The sequence below is a fragment of the Bison bison genome, unplaced genomic scaffold (assembly GCF_000754665.1).
Source record: "Bison bison bison isolate TAMUID 2011002044 unplaced genomic scaffold, Bison_UMD1.0 scf7180017864498, whole genome shotgun sequence".
In the NCBI taxonomy this organism is placed as follows: domain Eukaryota; kingdom Metazoa; phylum Chordata; class Mammalia; order Artiodactyla; family Bovidae; genus Bison; species Bison bison.
In genome coordinates, this window is record NW_011495057.1 from 3,799,324 (window position 1) to 3,823,011 (window position 23,688).

The 23,688-nt window shown below is 40.3% G+C and overlaps 1 protein-coding gene across 3 annotated transcripts in view; it reads right to left on the reverse strand.

Moving 5' to 3' along the window:
• The window catches only part of OSBPL1A (oxysterol binding protein-like 1A), a 234,197-nt gene that overhangs the window by 185,119 nt on the left and 25,390 nt on the right, over positions 1–23,688 (reverse strand). For all 3 annotated transcript variants that reach the window (XM_010828928.1, XM_010828930.1, XM_010828929.1), the window contains 2 exons: positions 5,082–5,193; positions 140–225 (listed from right to left, as the gene is read on the reverse strand). In XM_010828928.1, coding sequence (XP_010827230.1) covers positions 140–225; positions 5,082–5,193 — 198 coding nt within the window. The remainder of the gene's footprint in view (positions 1–139; positions 226–5,081; positions 5,194–23,688) is intronic.

The window sequence follows — 23,688 nt, forward strand, 5'->3', positions numbered from 1 at the left end:
CTACTCTATTACTCTGATCACTCTGATCTCGAGTATTTTGGTCCCACAGTTTGACTACGTTATGAACTGAACATTAGATCGAAAATTTCCCACAGCGTAAAGAAATAACACATTTATTATTATTATTATTTTTTTTTACCAGAGCTGTAAGTTCTGCTGTTCTGCCTTCTCTTGCTGCTGCTAAAAGTAATTCTTCAAGCTTTCTTTGTTGAGTCCTTTCTACAGCTGCAAAAGGAGAAGTACATATTACTCTATTTCTAGGCTGGATCCTATTAGCACATTTATCACAGAGATGCGTAAAGAATAAAGGGATCGTGGTGAGAGAAGTCACAATGTTTTGAATTGTGATTCAAATGCTGTGAGACTTCATTATTATTCTCACTGCCTCAGATTCAGATTACAGAGCTGGACTTCCCTCACGTTCAGATGAATTTATGTTTTCAATTTAGAGGTCTTTAAGTATGTTACTCACTACAATACCCATCACAGATAATTATCAATTATTTTTTTATGCTGAAATATTATTATTTATGTGCCTTGGAAAGACAGATTAAGTGGGGAGAGGCGCTCATATCTTCCAGAACTTTAGAATGTGAAAAGTAACAATAAGAAATAGTGTTAATAGGAAGACATTATTGTTGTTGTTCAGTCACCAAGTCGTGTCCAACTCTTTGCAACCCCATGGACTGCACCAAGCCAGGCTTCCCTGTCCTTCACTGTCTCCTGGAGTTTGCTCATACTCATGTCCACTAAGACATACAAACCATATAAATATATTTAGGTTTATAGATAAAGTCCGGATTTTTATAAGAATATTTTATGTCCTTAACAAATGCCAAATACCTTTCAAAACACTTAAAAAATATTAACTCACTAAATCTGTATAGCTACTCTTTGAAGCATTACTATTTTCCCAATTTTATAGGTGAAGAAACTGAGGCAGAAACTTAATCTAAGTCACAGTCAGGACATGGAGGAGCTGGGATTTGAACTTGGGCAGGTGGGTTTCAGAGTACCTGCTCTTACCATTACTCTGTGCTGCTCACAATTGCAGGGAATGACAGCAATCTGATTTAAGACAGTAGAATATGTAATAAGGTCTCATTTCTACTATATCTGAGTTCTGTTTTGGCTTGCAGAAAAGAAGCAATTTGATAGAAAGGTTAGCAATAATCCCCCTTAAAATATGTGTATAAGGTCCTGTGCAAAGGCTGCAGGGGAGGTATAAAATTTTCCCAGGTCTTCCTGAGAAATAACGAACATTTATTAATAGTTAGTAATTACTATGCACTAACAGTTGTTCAAGACACTATGCATGCCCGTGCATTTGAACTACAGGAAACACAAAGCTTGAATGCCAGAATAGCTGGAACCAGTTTAGCTTTGTCTAAAGAACTAACATTACTATATACCAGCATCTGCTATTCTCACATATTTATTTCCACACCCAGATCCCCTCCCTTTCCATCTTGGAAGAAGGCTGCCAAGCCTCCATACAGGCTCCCAGTACTGCCTTCTTTCGCTGGAATTGATGCTCTTCAGCCTTTCCTCTCCCTGGTTCTACGGCCACCGGTCTGTGAGCTTTGGAGGACAGTCCCTAGCCTTCCCTACATACCTCTGCTACTGCATGTATTTCCCAGAGCTGCTCTTTGTCCCCACAGTCATGCCTGAAGTCAGGTACCTGTTTTTACTCTTCTGTGTATCCTAGGCACTTATGACAGTATTTGGCACAGTGCATGTTTAGCCAATAAATAGTCTCTGAATAATCAAACAATGCTTAATAATGATCATTCCAGACTTTAAGGAAGGGTCATTATGTTTCCCTACGATTTCTCTCTAGATTGTCTAGGCTCATAAATGAAGGCAAACAGGATCTAGAGGTGAAAACTCTGCTTATGTTCCTGTCCTATATTCATTCTGGACACTGAAAAAAAGACTGTTGGTCTAGTCAATAAAAACAAGTACTCTAGTTTAAGGGACTTAAAGTTTCTAGAGTGCCAGTAATATTCTATTCCTTGATGTGGGTGCTGTTTACATGGATATGTTCCCTTGTGAAAACAGCAAGCCATACATTATTAATGTGTACTTTTATCTATATATTTTATACCTCAAAAATGTTTTTAAAGCCAATACTCTACCCCCCCAAATAATTTGTCCTTTAAATTTTAAATGTTATATGACTGTAAACTAGCTCTTTTCAATCAGAATTCAGAGTTAGGGAAGACCACAAAGATCATGAAGCCTAACTCTATCCTGAGAAGACACTCACATACATGCCCAGGGTAGGTTAAATAGCAGTACACCTGAAATGCAGGTGAGAAACTAGCAAATATACTTCATTAACAACAAAAATCACCATTTTGCAATTTCTATAGTAATGAGTGATTCAGGCAAGAATTATCAATGAACACTAAAATCACTGATTTGAAGTTTGTCGGTAATCAGGATAGTTACCATGGTCTCAATTTTTCTCCCCAAGGATTATTTACTAATTACAAAAGTGGGACTATGTAGTAAGTACCTTTACAGTGGACTACTAGTGATCAGAGATAATTTCACCAATAGTAGAACAAAATGACATCAAGTACCTAAAACGAAGCATTGGTATAAAGCATACAAACTCACCCTATGCCAACTACAACCTAAGCCAAGAACAGATAGCCTGAATCTAATAATATGAGAAGAGAAAAGCCCAAATTGAGGGGCACTCTTGCTTGCTTGCTTAGTCACTTCAGTCGTGTCCGACTCTGTGCGACCCCCTAGACGGCAGCCCACGAGGCTCCCCCGTCCCTGGGATTCTGCAGGCAAGAACACTGGAGTGGGTTGCCATTTTCTTCTCCAATGCATGAAAGTGAAAAGTGAAAGTGAAGATGCTCAGTCGTATCCAACTCTTAGCGACCCCATGGACTGCAGCCTACCAGGCTCCTCCGTCCATGGGATTTTCTAGGCAAGAGTACTTGAGTGGGTTGCCATTGCCTTCTCCAGAGGGGCACTCTACAATAGTAATATTATGATATTGATGTTAAATCTCATGAAGTTGATCATTATATAAGGAAATATCCTTGTTCTTAAGACATACATACTGAAGTATTTAGGGCTAAAGTATCATGTCTGTAAATTACTCCCTTATAGTGTAGGAAAAAAATTAAAAGTACATAAGTAACATTAAATAATATAAACCAGACGTAGCAAAATGTTAATAACCAGTGACTAAGTGCAGATGCACAAGTGTTTGTTGTACTATTCTTGAAACCTTCCTATAGGTTAGATATTTCTCAAAATAAAAAAACTCAAATGATATGAAGAAGGTACCGGAGTCCTCTCTAGTGCCTGAGAAGTAGTAATCTATCCTCTCCCAGGATTAGAAGTGTTTGGGAAGCTCACTACATCTTTTAAGGCAACCCAGGCCACTATTACAATAGACTGGACCCAAAGATAAACTCCCTGGCACTCCATTAACTAGACTATCCACTGGCCCTGGTCAGCCTCAAATAAGAATATCCATCTTCCAATATAACAGCCCTTGAAGTACTTGAGTATGATTGTTACATCTACTAAAGTCTGTCCTTCTGGGGTGAAACATTTCTTATCTCTACACGCATTACCCTATGATAGGGTTTCTGGTCTCCCAGTGTGTGGTCTTGGTAGGTTATGGATGCACTCCCTGTAGTCTGACCCATTTATCATGTTATCCACAAATGATATCACATGCGGCTAAGGGAATCAGAGCAAAATCTCTCAATTTCTGCTTCCACTTCCCCAGCCAGGATCATACTGTAGCTGACAGATCACAGAACTCATCAAGTCAACCAAACTCTTGCCCTTAACACAGCTGGGTTGTGCGGGTGTGAGGTCGCGTGCTTAGAGCATGTCTTTACAACTAGCCCCATGAAATGTCAACTTGTCATGCAAACCCAGTATCCCAGCCCATCAGGAGACCATCAGTTCTGGGTTCTCATCTTATTACAAACAAAATGACAGAACAGTCATTTCAAACACTTATTACAAACAGACAGTACCTCATCCTCCCAATCAGATCATGATTTGTTAAAGGCAGGGATCACATCTAGCATGGTCAATCTCCCCCAAAATCACAAAATACTGAGCCTTATAGAAGATGTTATGTGTTGATTTCTTTATTAAAAATGAAAGGGTTCACTTTAAATGGAAGAGCGAGTAGAAATACTGATCTAAAAGATGTCTGGCAAGCAGACATTATCTTATAACTAGAGAAACAAGGGAGATTTTAGGTTTCAAGGCCAACTGGAAAGTAATAAAAAGCAAGACTGTGCTTTGTACATAGATAAAAATACTACTAATAAATAAGTCAATGCCCTTCAAATGAAACATTTTCGTGCCCTCCTCTGAACTGCAAAGGAAAGAAACAAAGGATGTATGTGAAACTGCAACTTAAAATTCAATACCTTTATTCATAAGAGAGTAAATAAGAAATCTTCCCTTCTCTCCTACAGAAGTACTACCCAAAAATAATTACAGCCAAAGCCCTAGATATTTGGGTAACAATCCTAATAAATGAAGCTTCCTGATGTAAGCATTGAAATATTTTTGTCTTAAACTATTTTAGAGAAATCCCTCCTATGTCTTCTTATATGTAATTAAATCTTTGAAGTTCATCCAGCGATGAAGCTGATCCATGAGGAAGTTACTGCGGCCCTTGCGTTACAATGATGCCCTCAGGATAACAGAGCGGCCAGAGATCTCTGCTAGAATCACACAACTCCCAGGAACCACACACTTTTCTGTGCTCCTGTATTCCTTCATTATCACACTTCTGCAGCCTTTCAGGGGTACTCTCTCATGTCGCTAATTTTTACTTTTAATTATGCTGGAGACTGAATTTTTAAAACTTGCCATAATGTTATATAAAGTAAGAATTCAAAAGCTCTGAGGAAGCTCTCATACAGTTTTACCTCCAATCGATGACTCTCAAATTACACTATCTTTGGAGCACAGGCTCAGTGTCATCTATTTTGGCATCTCAGAAGCCATTTTCTACTTATATCCTGGGCCATGGCTACAATGAAGATAAATGCTGTCCAGAGTAGATCCGTAATATTTACCTTCAAGCATGTTTCTGATTTCTTTGTCATGAGTGACCTCCTTTGCTGTCTGTCCATTCCCATTAACAACAGTAGTATCAGCGTTGTGCTCTAAAAGAAGCATTACCAACTCCTAAAACAGCAGAGAAATTATTTTTAGCTATTATGAAACTAAAACTTTATTGTACTATAGCCCTTTTTCAAATTTCTAATTAGTACTGAATGTTTACAATAGAAACAATGACTGTAGGAATCTTTAAAGTCCTTCAGCTCTGTTTAAACTAAATGACTACTAAGTAAGCATCATAAATGGAATACTCTACAGTTCAACTAATTGTGATAACCGATGACTGCCTACACAGTTGCCAATTTCCAATTAACACAGACAACTTCTGTAATTGATTTTTAAAGTAAATTATCTGTTTTACCAAATTGATTCATGTGGTCACACTAAATATGAGTTAACAAAGCTGTTACTTAAAGTAGTAATTTAAATTAGATAATTAGAGCAGACAATACATTCATTTAACATTATTCCAAGGCCTGTTGAAAAAGAATAAATTCTTCAGCAGACTTAGATCTTTTAAAAATTAATTTTAATGTTTGTAAGAAACAAGACATAATTTTCTGAAGTGATATAGACTGATGGGATACAATACTAACAAAGGAATGCGTTATAATGAAGCAAATGACCTCCTGAAGTCAATTTTCAACAACGGAGTATAAGCTACATCCTTCATATTTACTCTAAGTGGCTAACAGCTCTCTCAGGAATTTGAAACTAATCAGCCCAGTATTATTGGTTCAGTTATATAACTTAAGACAGTACAGGTGGATGAGCGTGCAAGAGATTTACAGGAAACTATTAGAGATTTGATGTTTAATTTCACCGGGGTGTGCAGCACTCAGGCAGGGGATGTGGTAATACTTGCTCTTTAGTTCTACAAGAAGGCAGGATGAAACATAGTGCTACCCTCACCTCTAGGGTGACACTACACTGCTACCCGGAGGAACTGACATTCTGTGTCATTACATGTTACATTTTCCTATGAGTTTCATTTTTCCACTGGGCCACACAATTTTTACCATCCTTTAAAAAGAACTTTTTATAGTTTAAAAAAAAAAGCCCTTAAATATACATCCAAAAACAGACAGGAAGAAGAAAACAAAATACTTATTGTCCTGGTCACTCCATGACCACCATAAACATTTTGGCAGGTTTCTTTCTAATCATTTTTCCCATGCATAAGTTTGAGATTTTTCAAAAAAATATAATTTTATTTGTATGACACAATTAAGTTATACTTCACTTGCCTAATATATCATTTTCTAGGCTATTGAAGTGTTCATGAACATACTTTTCACTAAATATTATTCTATAAAATGTACTACCACATTTTACAAATAGAAAAATTGCTAAGAAGTCTAATATTTCAGTGAATTCTTATAAAATATCTTCACATTTCCTATCTTTTTAAAGAAAAGATTTTGGGAGAAGTGTTTTCATGCTTCATGCAAAGAGTTCATATTAGTAAAGAAAGAACACAGAATGATATAAAATATTTATAAGTCATATCTGAAAAGGAAACTGCATGCAGGATATATAAAGAACTTTTTACAACAATTAAAAGATAATCCAATTAAAAATGGGCAAAAATAAAACGAACAATCAGAAAAGGAAATTAAGAAAAACAATCCATTTACAATGGCATCGCAAAGAATAAAATGCTTTGACGTAAACTTAAGCATGGAGATGAAAGATTTGTATACTAAAACTACAAAATATAGCTGGAAGAACTTAAAGAAGACATAACTGAGTGAGAAGACATCTAGGAACCATGAATGGGAAGACAATATTGTTGAGATGTGAACACTACCCAAAGCAATCCACAGATTCAACTCAATCCCTATCAAATCCCAATGATGTTTTTTTTGCCCAGAAACAGAAAATCCCACCCTAAAATTCACATGGAATCTCAAGACTCCAAATCACCAAAACAATACTGAAAAAGAACAAAATTGGAGATCTTACACTTGCAGCTTTCAAAATTTACCTCCAAGCTGATCAAAGTAATCAAGACAGTGCTATAATGACATAAAGACAGACATACAGACCAATGGGAGAGCACAGGGAGTCCAGAAGTAAACTCTCACATATGTGTTCAAATGATTTTCGACAAGGGTGCCAAAACCATTCAAAGGGAAACGGACAGTCTCTTCAACAAATGGTGCTGGGAAAACTGGATAGTCACATGTGAAAAAATAAAACTGGACCCGCATACTTTACACCACATACAAAAATTCACAGAAAATAGATGAAAGACTTAGTGGAAAACTTAGAATAAAACATAAGAGGAAGCTGCATGACATTAGATTTAGCAATGGTTTTTTGGATACAACACCAAAAACGTAGGTTAAAAAAAAATAAACTGGACTAAATCAAAATTAAAAATTTTCTACAACGAACAGCAGTTATCAAGAGTGTGAAAAGGCAATCCAGAGTGGGAGAAAATATTTGAAAATGATGTATCTGATCTAGGATTTATATCTAGAATATGTAAATAACTCCTAAATAACTCAACACCAACCAACCAAACTATCGATTTTAAAAATAAGCAAAGAATCTGAAAAGGTCACATACCTTTGATTCCTTATGATTCCAACTACATGACATTTGGGAAAAGGCAGAACTATGGAGACAACAGAAAGATCAGTGGTTGCCAGGGGCTGGAGTAGGAGGAGGGATGAACAAGGAGCGCATAGAGGATTTTTAGAGCAGTGAAAACACTGTAATGACCGACACATTTCATTACACTTTTCTCGTTGCACACACAACAAGAGTGAACCCTAAAGTAAACTACAGACTTTGGGAGGCTGCAATGTGTTAGTGTAGGGTCATAACTTGCTTTAAGGGAAAAAAGAAAAAGGACCACACTGGTGAGGAATGTTGATAATGAGATGCATGTGTGTAAGCACAATATACATGAGAAATCTGTATCTTCCTCTCAGTCTTGCTGTAAGCCTCAAACTACTCTACAAATTTGTCTTTAAAATTAAATAATAAATATATGGGCTATGGATTCAATAGACATTTTTCTAAAGAAAATTGGCCAATAAGTATATGAACAGATGCTCAATAAATCATTATGGAAATGCAAATCAAAACCAAATGAGATACCATTTCACAACCGTTAGGATGCCTAAAATTAAGACTAACAACAAGTGCAATGAGGATGTAGAGAAAATGAAACCCTCACGTAAGGCCAGTGGGCAAGTAAAGCGGTGTATAGCTGTTTTGGAAATCAGTTTGGCAGCTCTGCAAAATACTCAACATAGAAATACCATGTGTCGACCTAGGAGTCGAATATGGCAATTCGACTCCTAGGTACAGACACAAGAGAAATGAAAATACATGTCCATGACAAAAATCTTGCACATGAATGTTCAAAGAATATTCATAATATCCAAAAATTGGAAACCCAAATGTCCATCAGCAGATGGTGGGATAAATAAAATGTTGTTCCATACACTGGAAAGCTGTGCTTAGTTGCTCAGTTGTATCTGACTCTTTGCGACCCCTGGACTATAGCCCACCAGGCTTCTCTGTCTGTGGAGACTCTCCAGGCAAGAGTACTGGAGTGGGTTGCCATGCCCTCCTCCAAGGGATCTTCCCAACCCAGGGATTGAACTCAGGTCTCCCACATTGCAGGCAGATTCTTTACCATCTGAGTCACCAGGGAAGCCCAAGAATACTGGAGTGGGTAGGCTATCCCTTCTCCAGGGGACCTTCCCGACCCTGGAATTAAACCACGGTCTCCTGCGTTGCAGGCAGATTCTTTACCAACTGAGCTACCAGGGGAGCCCTTACAATGGAATATTATGTGGCAATAAAAAATGAAGTACTGATATACATTATATTCATGGATGAGCCTTGAAAACATTATGCTCAATAAAAGAATCCAGTCACAGAAAATCATGTGTTATATGCTTCCATTAATGTTAAATGTCTGGAACGCGAAAATCTAGAGAGACAGTAAATTAGTGGTTGCCAGAGCCTGGGGAGAAGGGGTAATGGAATAACAGCTTGTAAGTACAAGATTTCTTTTTGGGGTAATCCAAATGTTCTAAAACTGATTTGTGTTAATGGTTGCACATGTCTGTCAACATACCTGAATCACTGAATTCTATATGGGTGACCTGTAAAGTACATGAAATAGACCACAATTATGTGCCTATAGAAAGAGTAGAGATTATTCAAGCTGGGTACCACATGGCACATTCAAGTTAATAAATGTTATTTCTCAATCCAGCTCATCTAATTGTTTCATACAATCTCTGCAACTGCACCAGTGTTCTAGTAATTAATCATCCTGATTTTCAAGAAAGTATAAGAACTAATGTGGTGGACTTCCTGTTAGGGAAATTAAAATGGAGGAAGTCTTGTTCAGGGTTCAGAACAACTCTTGTTCAGGAGAGCAGACCTCTGACCTTGCTTCTGATCTGCCTGAGCACTGCCCGTGTTCTGTACCTCCCAAAAGCACAGCTAGTCAGGCAGCACTTTAAATAAGAAAGGTAGTGGGGTCTTGGAATTGAGTCTCTAGAGGCCTGCCAACTGGGGTTTAATGATATCCTGTGACTTACACTTCAGTTCAGTCGCTCAGTCATGTCCAACTCTTTGCGACCCCATGGACTGCAGCATACCAGGCTTCCTTGTCCATCACCAACTCCTGCTGGAGCTTGCTCAAACTCATGTCCATTGAGTTGGTGATGTCAGCCAACCATCTCATCCTCTGTCATCCCCTTCTTCTCCTGACGTCAATCTTTCCTAGCATCAGGGTCTTTTCCAATGAGTCGGTTCTTCACATCAGGTTGCCAAAGTACTGGAGTTTCAGCTTCAGCATCAGTCCTTTCAATGAATATTCAGGACTGATTTCCTTTAGGATTGGCTGGTTGGATCTCCTTGCTCTCCAAGGGACTCTCAAGAGTCTTCTCCAACACCACAGTTCAAAAGCATCAATTCTTCAGCACTCAGCTTTCTTTACATTCCAACTCTCACACCCATACATGACTGCTGGAAAAACCACAGCTCTGACTAGAGGGACCTTCGTCAGCAAAGTAACATCTCTGCTTTTTAATACACTGTCTAGGTTGGTCATAGCTTTCCTTCCAAGGAGCAAGTGTCTTTTAATTTCATGGCTGCAATCACCATCTACAGTGATTTTTGAACCCCCAAAAATAGTCTCTCACTGTTTCCATTGTTTCCCCATCTATTTGCCATGAACTGATGGGACTGTATGCCATGATCTTAAGTTTTCTGAATGTTGAGCTTTAAGCCAACTTTTTCACTCTCCTCTTTCACTTTCATCAAGAGCCTCTTTAGTTCCTCTTCACTTTCTGCCATAAGGGTAGTGTCATCTGCATATCTGAGGTTATTGATATTTCTCCTGACAATCTTGATTCCAGTTTGTGTTTCTTCCAGTCCAGCACTTCACATGATGTACTCTGCATATAAGTTAAATAAGCAGGGTGACAATATACAGCCTTGACACACTCATTTCCCAATTTGGAACCAGTCTGTTGTTCCATGTCCGGTTCTAACTGTTCCTTCTTGACCTGCATACAGATTTCTCAGGAGGCAGGTCAGGTGGTCTGGTATTTCCATCTCTTGAAGAATTTTCCAGTTTGTTGCGATCCACCCAAAGACTTTGGCATAGTCAACAAAGCAGAAGTAGAATTTTTTCTGGAACTCTCTTGCTTTTTCGATGATCCGATGGATGTTGGCAATTTGATCTCTGGTTCCTCTGCCTTTTCTAAAACCAGCTTGAACATCTGGAAGGTCATAGTTCACAGACTGTTGAAGCCTGGCTTGGAGAATTTTGAGCATTACTTTGCTAGTGTGTGAGATGACTGCAATTGTGCAGTAGCTTGAACATTCTTTGGCATTGCCTTTCCTTGGGATTGGAATGAAAGCTGACCTTTTCCAGTCCTGTGGCTACTGATGAGTTTTCCAAATTTGCTGGCGTGTTGAGTGCAGCACTTTAACAGCATCATCTTAACTCATAAGATAAAACAAACAGCATTGTAAAAAGGTTACAGTAAAACCAGAGCTGCATTTTTGCATGCAAATTGATGGTGATATCTGTTTGTGGCCTGGGATTATAAGTGGGAACCCTGGAAACTGCAATTTGAAGTCTCACCCGTGGAGTGGAAACACTGCTCAAGACCTTTTCCCAATTAGGACTCCAGATTGCTGTTTCTCAGGACTCCCGAGCATGCGGTTTAAGCCTGGATGTTGGTGATGCATGAGCTGTTACTCTTCTCCATTGTTTCTATTCTCTTTTCTTTTAATGACTGTATATTGAAATTAGGTTATATAATCCTCTATTAAATACTGAAACTGTTTATTTGTGTGTAATAAGTGGTTTCTTTTGTTAATGACTCCTTCAAACCTGAAACAAAAGTAAAACTTTAGGCAATGGAGAAACAGACATAGAGAACAGGCCTATGGATGAGGCAGGGGATGGTGGGGGGTGAGGGGGGAGAGGAAAGAGAGGGTGAGATGTATGGAGAGAGTAACATGGAAACTTGCAATACCATATGTCAAATAGATAGCCAATGGGAATTTGCTGTATGACTCAGGAAACTCAAACAGGGGCTCTGTGACAATCTAGAGGGGTGGGTGGGAGGGAAGTTTGGGAGGAAGGGTACATGGGTGTACCTATGGCTGATTCTTGTTGATGTGTGACAGAAACCCACAAAAATTTGCAAAGTAATTATCCTTCAATTAAAAAAATAAAGTGAAAAAAAAAAATGACTTCCCTGGTGGTCTAGCAGCTAAGATGCTACACTCCCAATGCAGGGGATCCAGGTTTAATCACTGGTCAGGAAACAAGATCCCACATGTTACAACTAAGTATCACACACAGTGATGAAATCCCTCATACCACAACTAAGACCCAGGACAGCCAAATTACTTAAGAACATTTTTTTAAAAAAAGAATTAATATGGAGCCAGACTGATATAAATCCCCAAAGGGCTGGACTATGGAAAATGGGCAGAAGAAATGGTATGCACAGAGATAGACAGGTACCTTTAAGAAAACAGAATATGCTTCAATTATGTGAAAACAGGCTACAGGGGGAATCAAGGCAATGCAGAGGGTCGGAGCTACTCCATGCAATTTCGGGGGTTTGGCAAGGGAAGCGACACCTTTGAAAGGGTTCAGAGGAATGATATCAGACTGCAAGTTACAAAGAACACCTGACCACCCTGTGAAGAAGAGCAAACGTTCTCCGAGTGTGGTCCCCAGACCTGCAGTATCTGCACGAACCATGAAATTGGCAGAAGTGCAAGTTCTTAAGCCCCTCTCAGACCCATGAATCAGAAATGCCAGGGATAAGACCCAGAAACTTGTAGGTTAAGAAGCCCTCCAGGTAAGGAACTCAAGTGCTCGGGCAGAAGTCATCAGAAGAGGTTTTTATTTAAATCACAATTAGAAAAAAGAAGGCAGCTCAGTGGTTGGATTCTACTGCAGGGATGGGAATGAAACACCCCGAACAGAGAGGTCACCAGTGATTTTTAGTATCTTAGTGGGTAGAGGAAGTTTTAATTTTCTTCAAGGTTCTGCTGTAGCATTATTCTTATATTTAAGGAAAAGAAGTTTTAAAGCCAAACTGTGCTTCTCTATGCCAAAACTAAAGACCATCCTGCCCTCTAACACTGTGTGTGCTCAGCTGTGTCTGACTCTTCACGACCCCATGGACTGCAGCCTGCCAGGCTCCTCTGTCCGTGGGATTTTCTAGCAAGAATACTGGAGTGGGTTGCCATTTCCTCCTCCAAGGGATCTTCCCTACCCAGGAATTGAACCCACATCTCTTTCATCTCCTGCACTGGACCTAACATTTTGTAAGACAGCAAAAGATTAGCTGTAATCTTCTTCATCCCTCAGGATCTAGAATTCCTAATAAAGCCCTGAGCAGTCTCTGATGCTTTTTCACAAAACTCCAGCTCCAACCCCTGTTCCCTAACAAGTCTTCCTTGTGTCAGCTGAATATGTGGTTCTCTTCTGCACGGTCTGCCAACTCTCCACACTCATTAATTATTCAGTTAACATACTTAAGCTCTTACATTGTACAAGACCCTCCACACGTCAGGGAAAACATATTTGGATGATGAATACTGAAGGGATCCGAGAAAGAGAAAGTGTTGACGAAAATCAGAGCTGAAATTAGGATACTGACTGGGGCATTGCTGGACAGGGTGGAATTACAAGGTTGGAAAAAAAAAAAAAAAAAGATTGGAAAAGGCACTGGGAAACAGGGCAGTCCAGGTAAAAAGCAATGAGCATGTTCTCAAGCAGTCAGTAAAAAAGAGAATTTAAAGTGACAAGTATTTCAATGACCAATACAAATACTGCATAAAGAACTTGAGTGAAGGAAGAGACATCCCATGTTAGAAACGTGAAATTCCAGATCCCTGAGTGGTGAGGAGCCCAAACACACAGCGAAGACAGAAGACCTGGATGCCTGGAAAGAAGTATGAGGTCAAGATAGATTTCCAAATAATCCCCCAGGAGAAACAATGAAGTCTTAAGTGTGGATGGGTTTCTTATGGAGACAGTTTCAAGAGGAAAGAGAAGAATGGCTTTTAAAAAATCAGAGGAACACCTAAAACGAAAAGTAAGGAAAATGAGTAAACACAGGTAGGAACCAGAAGAGCAACCAAGGATGCAGCAAGAGAAACGGACTCCGCAGTGCCTTTTCCCAGAGGAGTGATCAGCTTTGTGAGAGCACAGCTCTGGAAAATACGGCATGAAACTTTAAAAATAGTTAATCACTGAGATTTCCCTGGGGGTCCAGTGGTTAAGACTTCCTTCCAATATAGGGAGATAGGGCTCAATCCCTAATCAGGGAACTAGATCCCACACTCCACAACTCAGAGTTCGCATGCTGCAACTAAGACCCAGTACAGTCCAGTAATTAAATTAAAAAAAATTTTTTTAAGAGTCAAAGGAAAATGCTAGAAATAAGATAAAGAATGCCTTTAATGACCTCAGTAGACATCAGAGCACAGTTGAGAAAACAATCAGTAAACCTGAAGACAGGTCAACAGAAATTAGTCAAACACTAAGAGAAAAAAATGGCATGGAGGGAGGAAGTGGTAGGAAGGGGGAAAGAGAGAAGACTCAGAACTGAGCACCCATGTCTGTGGGCAGTATTTGTTCAACAAATGTATAGTAAGTTACTGAAGAATGTGCATGAAGTAGTGCTTTCTGAATCTAGCAAAAAAGAATAAAAGGGAAAAAAGATGAGGAAAGCAGCATCTGCTACCATTTGCCCTGGTAACTCCAGGGCAATTAGCCTTCTGAAATGCCGTATCCTGTTAACCACTTCCACAACTCTCTGCAGGTCAGCCCTCTTGACCTCGACGCTCTGAACTTACTCACTCGTTACCGTAACTACCTGATTTCTGATGTTTACGTGCCACCTCCAGGCCTCTACTGTTTTGGGGTCCTATCCCCACTGCTACCAATGAAGCAGATCTGCACAGGCATTTCCTTTTTCTTGGTGGCCTGCAGGACTTTAGCAGTTCCCTGACCAGGGATGGAGCCCACGCCCCGTGCAGTGGAAGCACGGAGTCTTAATCACTGGATCCCCAGGGAAGTTCCTCGCAACGCAATTTCCTAAAGGCAGCCCTGGACCTCAGAGGACATAGAAACAGTTTCTCAGTGGTGCTGGGGCCTTTTCTGCCCACGATTTCTCAGTGTTTTGCTAGATGATGCATCTCCAGGCCCTCCCAGGGCACAAAACTATCTGGTATGATCCATATTCAACTCAGCATGTCTGCTTATTTAAAACCTTCTTCAATTACCTGCCATGGCATTTCTGGCATTTTGACCCCTATAATGGGGGCCACTGCTTTGTTCATGCTGCTAGGAGCCTTCCATACACACCTCAACTTGTACCATCAAAAGAAATCAACAATGGTCAGAAGCCAAAGACAGATGCTCCAATAAAAGTCATGATACCTTGCCCAGTCTCTGGACCTGATTCAATTTCAGACTTAGAACTATGTTATCGAAGGAGAGGCCAGACCCTGGAAGAGAAGATTCTGCAGCCCCAAAGCAAATATTCAGTCATGAATCTCTCAGATCATCCCCAAAGGGACCAATGACCATTTACTCAAGTAACTGTATGCTGGGAAATGGGAAAACCCAAATATTTCACAAGTTACTAACTATAAGATGCAAGAGACTCAGCTTTATCTGGTCCCTCTGTTAGACACAAGGCACACAGAGAAGTAAGATACTAAAAGACACCTGGGCCAGGTCCACTTCAGAGTGTATGCACTGAGTCCACAAACACATCCAGAGGACACTCTCCTGGTGCCTAAATGTGTAATTAGAGCAGACATGTTAAGTTGTTGGCAAACTCACATCCCTTCCTTGGTCTACAGTGTAAAAAAAGCCATGTGGAAGGCTCTAAGTCTGCCCTACCCCATATCCCGGCCAGGATAAATAAAAACCAATATCCTACTTGGGGAGGATGACAGCACTTAGCGCCACCCTTAAAAACCGGAGTATGTAGGGCTGACGGTCCCTACAATGCTTCCATTTAACTCACCACTGTCACTGTGAAACCAGAAGGAAAGCAGAGGATGGCAGTGGAAGCCCACAAACTCAACTGAACAGCCCCAATTCTAGCCACTCTGCCAGATGCCAAATCTTTGCTGGAGCTGGTTAATACTACTTAAGTACACAGTACACAGCAACTGATCTGGCAAACATATTCCTCTCTATCCTCACTAAGAAGAAAAGACAGAAGACACTGTATTCACACAGACAACAGTACACATTTACACTTATAATTCTGCCTCAGAACCATCTGGGCATCCTGCAGAAATCATCCCAGTCCACTTCACCAATGATGTCCTGGTAATAAAACCAGATGAGCACGAAGGAGAATGCTGAAGGTCTTAGTAAGATACATGTGCTACAGAGGGTGGGCATCTTATGATTTGGGGGCTTTTTTCGTTTCAGTAAATTCTCAGGGGTTCAGTGGTATGGGTCATGTCAGGACACTGCCCCCAAAGGGATGAACTTGCACTTCCTGAAACAAAGGAGGAAGCACAACGCCTTCCTTCCGTTTCAGGGACAGCATATTCCACATTGAGCAGAAACGTTCTGATTCATGTGCCAGATGAGAGAGCAGACCTGAACATTCGGCTCCTGTGTCAAAAGACCAGGAGGCAAGAAGAGTCACCGTCTTAGCAGAGGTACTTAACTTGAACATCAGAAGAAAGGAGGACTACACACAACAGAAACACAGGATCACGCTTCACATGCAGATGACACACTGAAGTGTCTCCTGGTGTTTCCTCGTCCAACTTTGGACAGTAAATGGACAAGTGTAACAACCCCAGTCTAAGGAGGCATGGTATCCCAGGATTGGGACCTCCAGCCTTGAGGGCCTGAGCCCCACCCCCAGGTAAGCCCCAAAGACATGATCTGCTAGCCGAGGGGAGGGGAAATAGAGCACATAGTACAAGAGGGAGAAGAAGATTCAGTTGTGGCCCCAAAGCCGATTACAGCAACAGGAGCTCCCCACAGTCAGCTGAGGCAGCCCTCGTGGGAGCATCAGCTTGACCTCAGCCTCCGCTCACCCCTCCTTCCACAGGTGTGATCCCTAGCACTCCGAGAAGCCTGTTGCACACTAACCTCCATCTCCGTCTGCCTTCTCAGAAGCTCAATCTACAAGAAATAGCAATGTTTATACCTAAATTTTAGGGACGTCATGTTGTGGTAAATACAACAATACACATCAAGTGGGCTGGATAGTGCTCGACTCACAGAAGACACTCAGTATATAAGCATGAGAAAGCATATCCTAGGGAACAAGACAAGTAAAGCTTATGTAAACACCAGGATTATCTGTATTCTCTAGATTCCAGGTGAGAGATACAAAATACCTGAGACACAGAACACAGGAAGCCTTGATTTTTATGTAGTCTTAGCTCCAGTAGAAGGTAGTAAGTGGAAACAAAGTCCATACTACATCCATACTACAATCCAATCATTAACTGTATTGACTGTATTCCAATATTCAACTGATTGTAGAAGATGTAAAAACCCCAGAAATAGAACTGCATTTGAAAAATAAAGGAACAAATGCTAAATACAACATCTTAAAATCCTGAAATATTAATTTTTATTAAAGAACAGTAGAGGTCGCTAATGGACCAAGAAAAGCCTACAGGTTCCTTATAAAATTTTGGAAGCTGCATTTTATATATTTGAAAGGATAAGAATTTAAAGTGCTTTGTAACAAACCACATCCCTTTTCAACTCCTCATTCTATCTATCAAATCCCACTCAATCATATTTTAAACTATCTCCGTGGTAAAAGATCACATCAGAAGAGGATAATTTGATTCCTTTCATGAGTACAATTAGAAATTGTACTTTTTCCAAATTTAATCATGCTTAGATATTGAACACATAAATTTTTAATGTTTCGTCCGTGGCACGACGATTTAGCTTCAGCTCAATCTTATTTTCTAACACAAGTGATAACATCATGTGTATGCTAATGTTCAAATCAAACTAAGGCCTGATTTAGCATGGTCTTATGTTCCAAGTTCAAGGAAATAGTCAAATATGCAAAGAAGCCAGCACAGGTCAATGAACTGATTGGATCTAGGTAATTACACAGATGGTAATTATGCAGTAAGACTGGTGCTTGTGGAGGATTCAAATTAAGTGGAATGTATACAATTCCTTGGGAGCAAGACTAACACAGTCTAGTGGTAGAATTAAGACACAGCAACTAAGATACCACGTAGAAGATGAATGGCAATGCTACAATATTCTCAGGCAATCTGGAAAATAACAGCTTCCTTCTCACTGCAGTAAGTCAGGAAAGAATTTAAGGAGACAGCACTTGAGCTACACTCTCAAGAATGGGTAGACATGCGTCATGTAGAAATAGATGGCCAAGAACTTTCCTAGGTGCATAGAGAAGGATGAGAAGGGAAGGGCTCTGAAGGAAACCAGCAAGCAGTTCACATATGAGTCAGGAAAATTAAACTATCTGCAGCTAATTTTTTAACCTCCCCTCTCCTCTGACCTCAGAGTCAAGCATAGCAATTAACCCACTACCTTAATTTTTTAAGTATAATGGGTATTTTTATCCATTAAAGACTCTGTATCTGGTCCACAAATATCAATATATGAACAAATAGACCAAATAGTGTGGAATGTACTAATTCAAACATGCTGAGCACACACTTACTGGGTTGATTAATAATTTGTATGAAAATCAGTTAAGTCTAATCATAATAATGAAAAGTATAAAACCATATAATACATTAATTTTTAACTTGTGATATATGCAGATAAATCTTCCAATTATGGGGATTACAAAACTACCTTTATGGAGTATGTTAGACAATGGTTAATAATCAGAACAAACAAGAAATTCACTTTATGTCATAGTTAATTTACCAGATCATTGAAATAATTTTAAAAAGTACCAGGAAAAAGGTGAAGTAAATTTTGGCTATCGTGGCATAAGATCAGTGAATTATCATCCTGAAAAATAGGGACAAAATTGGACAAAATTAGAAAACTACTCATTTCATGGGGCGAGGTATCGACTAAAGCAGGGGCCCCCAAACTCCGGGATCTAACGCCTGATGATCTGAGGTGGCGGTGATATAATAATAATGGAAGCAAAGTGCACAATAAACGTAATGCAGTTAAATCATCATCAAACCACCCCTCCCTGCCCCCGGTCCTTGAAAAGCCATCTTCCACGAAACCGGTCCCTGGTTCCAAAAAGGTTGGGGATCACTGGATTAGAGAAACAAATTGAGAGGCACACTCAACAGGAACTAGAGCTTCAGGTAAGAACAACAGGAGTCTTTAACCTAGCCACAGGCTATGGTCACGCCCCCAACCCCCACTCCCCAAGAAATCTGACCAGGCCAGGGCCGGCAATGAAAACCAGTAGCTCTGCCAGAGGGAAATGTTTTGGAGCAATAGGACAAGAGGTCTTGTCAGTAAAAGTAGCAAATTCAGTAGGAAATAAATGGAAAAACCTACATCACAAGGCTCCTTTTCTCATTAGAGTATATCAGCCTTCTGAGTCTGTTTCCACAAACCCAGCAGCTGAAAACATCATAAATTTATTACTTGACAGTTCTGGATTTCAGAAGTTCAAAATGGGCCTCACCGAGCTAGAATCAAGGCGTCAGCAAGGCTACCGTCCTTTCAGAAGTTCTAGCAGAGAACACACTGCCTAGCTTTTCTAGCTTCTAGAGGTTGCCCACATGCCTTGGTCCCCTTGCTCCATCTTCCAAGCCAGAATCACTGTATCTCTCTGACCATTCTCTCCTTGGTACATCTCCCTCTCCCTCTGACCCTTCTTCTGCCTCCCTCTCACTTTTAAGGGCCTCTGTGGTTACACTGGGCCCACCAGATAATCCACGACAACTTTCCTATTTTAAGGTCTGCTGATGAGCAACCTCAATCCCATCTGCAGCTGTGACTTCCCCTTACCATGTAACCCAGCATGCCCACAGGCTTCAGGAACTAGGATGAGCACATCTCTGGAAGGCCACATTATGCCTACCACACAGGGCAAATGGCAAAGCAGCCTGGAAGCGAGAGAACCAACGAAGGATGAGGCAAGCCACCCACACACTCCTGGCTGAGAGTGCAGGGGACATAGGAGAAGGCCGTGCACAAAGTAAAGGCAGAGGGAGAAGTGAGAAACGGCTTAACGCTGACAGCGCTCTCCACACACGCACGGACCCTGTCAGCAGAGGGTAGAAGCCTCGTGGGACTGAGCATTCGGGTAAAGCCTCCATCTGAACACTGGCTGAGCATTAGTTTATGCAGATGCAGGGGGTGAAGTCTAGGAAATTCAGTCCACTGAAGGTGTTGCAACAAAACCACCACAGACTGGATGGCTTAAATATGATTTATTTCTCACAGTTTCCGAGGCTGGAAAGACTAAGATGAAGGCACAGAGCTGATGGCTGGTGAAAGCCTGTTTGTTGGTTCACAGATGTCCACCTTCTCACTTTGTCCTCATTTGGCAGAAGGGGCACAAGAACCCTCTAAGGTCTCTTCTGTAAGAGAACTAATCTCCTTCACAAAAGGTCTACCATCATGACTTAATCACCTCCCAAAGGCCTCCTAATACCATCACACTGGGATTTCTATCTCAGGGGAACACAGACATCCAGTACATAACAGAAACCATGCTCAGACGTTAAGACAGTTTTTTAAAAATCAGCAGAGACCTTCCCTGGTGGTCCAGTGGTTAAGAATTTTGCTTGTGATGCAGGGGATGTAGATTTGACCCCTGGTTGGGGAACTAAGATCCTGCATGCTGCGGGGCAACTAAAATCATGCCACAACTACTGAACCCATAAGCTGCAACTAGAGAATCCCTGTGCCACAGTCAAAGATCCTGTATGCTGCAACCAAGTCCTGATGCAGCCAAGTAAATATATAATTAAAAAAAGAAAACTTCTCTCTCTATATATATATATGTATGTTTAAAAAGAGAGAGAGAAGAGACACCAGCAGGCCAGACACATTCCAGATTTCACAGATGAAGACTAAGCAAGTTAATAAAAAAAATATACATATATAATAACCTCAAGGGGAAAAAAATCAGAATTCTGAGTTGCTAAAATACATTATACAGAATGTTCAGTTTTCAGTAAAAAGTTGTGAAACATGCAAAAAAAGGAAATATGACCCATCCTCCCAAAAAAGCAGTAGAAGCTGACTTGCAGTAGGTCCATATGTTGAATTTAAGTTCAGTTCAGTCACTCAGTCTATCCAACTCTTTGAGACTCCCATGGACTGCAACTCGCCAGGCTTCCCTGTCCATCATCAACTCCCGGAGCCTCCTTAAACTCATGTCCATCGAGTCAGTGACGCCATCCAACCATCTCATCCCCTGTCATCACCTTCTCCTCCTGCCTTCAATCTTTCCAAGCATCAATGTCTTTTTCAATGAGTCAGCTCTTTGCATCAGGTGGCCAAAGTATTGGAGTTTCAGCTTCAGCATCAGTCCTTCCAGTGAATATTCAGGACTGATCTCCTTTAGGATGGACTGGTTGGATCTCCTTGTAGTCCAAGGGACTCTCAAGAGTCTTCTCCAACACCACAGTTCAAAAGCATCAATTCTTTGGCACTCAGCTTTCTTTATGGTCCAACTCTCACATCCATACATGACTACTGGAAAAACCATAGCTTTGACTAGACAGACTTTTGTCGGTAAAGTAATATCTCTGCTTTTTAATATGCTGTCTAGGTTTGACACAACTTTTCTTCCAAGGAGCAAGCGTCTTAATTTCATGGCTGCAGTCACCATCTGCAGTGATTTTGGAGTCCAAGAAAATAAAGTCTGTCACTGTTTCCACTGTTTCCTCATCTATTTGCCATGAAGTGATGGGACCAGACGCCATGATCTTCATTTTTTGAATGTTGAGTTTTAAGCTGGCTTTTTCACTCTCCCTTTTCACTTTCATCAAGAGGCTCTTTAGTTCCTCTTTGCTTTCTGCCATAAGGGTGGTGTTATCTGCATATGTTGAATTTAGCAGAGAGAAAGTATAAAGCTGCTGTTACATGCCCCAGAAGTTTAATATCCAGAGGGATAAAATGATATAGTAAAGAATATTTGTATAAAACAAGAGCAGACAGTAAAGGAGAGACAAAGGAACAAAGAACCTGAGGCATATAGAAAATGAATACAATATAGAAAATGTAAGTCCAAAGTTATAATTAATTAAATGTGAATAGACTAAACAAACAAAGGTCCATATAGTCAAAGCTATGGTTTTTCCAGTAGTCATGTACAGATGTGAGAGGTGGACCATAAAGGCAGCTGAGGGCCAAAGAATTGATGCTTTCAAACTGTGGTGCTGGAGAAGACTCTTGAGAGTCCCTTGGAGAGCAAGGAGATCCAACCAGTCAATCTTAAAAGACATCAACCTTGAATATTCATTGGAAGGACTGATGCTGAAGCTCCAATACTTTTTGGCCATCTGATGCAAAGGGCCGACTCACTGGAAAAGACCCTGATGCTGGGAAAGATAGAGGGCAGGTAGAGAAGCGGGCAACAGAGGATGAGATGGTTGGATGGCATCACTGACTCAATGGACATGAGTTTGAGCAAACTCCAGGAGATCGTAAAGGACAGGGAAGCCTGGCGAGTTGCAGTCCGTGGGAGTCTCAAAGAGTTGGACAGGACTGAGCGATTGAACAACAGGCTGAATACGACATCAAAAAGGAGAAATTTTCAGATGATAAAAACACACAACTGAGTTATATCCTGCCAACAACAGACATGTTAAATTCAAAGATACAAAGATGTTGAAAGTAAAAGAAGGGAGAAAAGACATAACTAGTAACTGTAAGAGCACTAGAGTGGCTACATTAACATAAAACAAAATTAACTTTATGGTAAGAAATATTACTGAAGGCAAAGAAAGACAAATAATGATAAAAAGTTTAATACATCAGGAAGGTATGCATATGCCATATAACATATCCCACATAATCCCACCGTAAATGGATATGCATCTAACAGAGCCACAAAAGTTATGAAGCAAAACCCGACAAAATTAAAAATACACAATTCAAGAATTATAGTTGCAGACATCAATACCTCACACTCTCAGTATCTGATAAAACAAATCAGTTAAAGATAAGAGATTTGAACAGTCCTACCAGTAATTTAACCTAATGTGCATTTATAGACAGAGAAGGCGATGGCACCCCCACTCCAGTACTCTTGCCTGGAAAATCCCATGGACGGAGGGGCCTGGTGGGCTGCGGTCCATGGGGTCGCGAAGAGTCGGACACGACTAAACGACTTCGCTTTCACTTTTCACTTTCATGCGTTGGAGAAGGAAATGGCAACCCACTCCAGTGCTCTTGCCTGGAGAATCCCAGGGACGGGGGAGCCTGGTGGGCTGTCATCTATGGGGTCGCACAGAGTCGGACACGACTGACGCGACTTCGCAGCAGCAGCATTTATAGAATCCTCTGCCTCAAAGTAGATATTTTTTCAAGCACTCAAGGAACATTCTCCAGGATAGATCAAATGCTATACTGTGAAATAATTCGTAATAAATTTTAAAAGAGTTTAAAATACATTGTTCAAAAAATAATTTAAGTAAGTTATCTGATCAAAAGGGAAGTTAAATTAGAAATTAACAATGGAAATTTTGGAAATCTTCAAATATTTGGCAAACAATATACTTCTATTTAACCTGTGGGTCAAAGAAGAAATCACAAGGAAATTTATAAATTACTATTGTTAATAACTTTACACAGACAAATTAGACAACTTGGGTAAAAAGGGAAAACACCTAGAAAGACAAAATAACCAAAACTGACTCAGGAAGAAGCACAAAGTCTGAACAGATCTGTATTAAATGAAATTGATTTGGTAATTTAAGACCTTCTCTCACAGAAAATCCAACCATAGATGGTTTCACTGGTGAATTTTATCAAATATTTAAGAAAGAATAGTACAAATCCTTCACAAGCTATTTCAGTAAGCAGAGGAGGAAAAATCATTTCTCACCTCATTCTATGAGGCT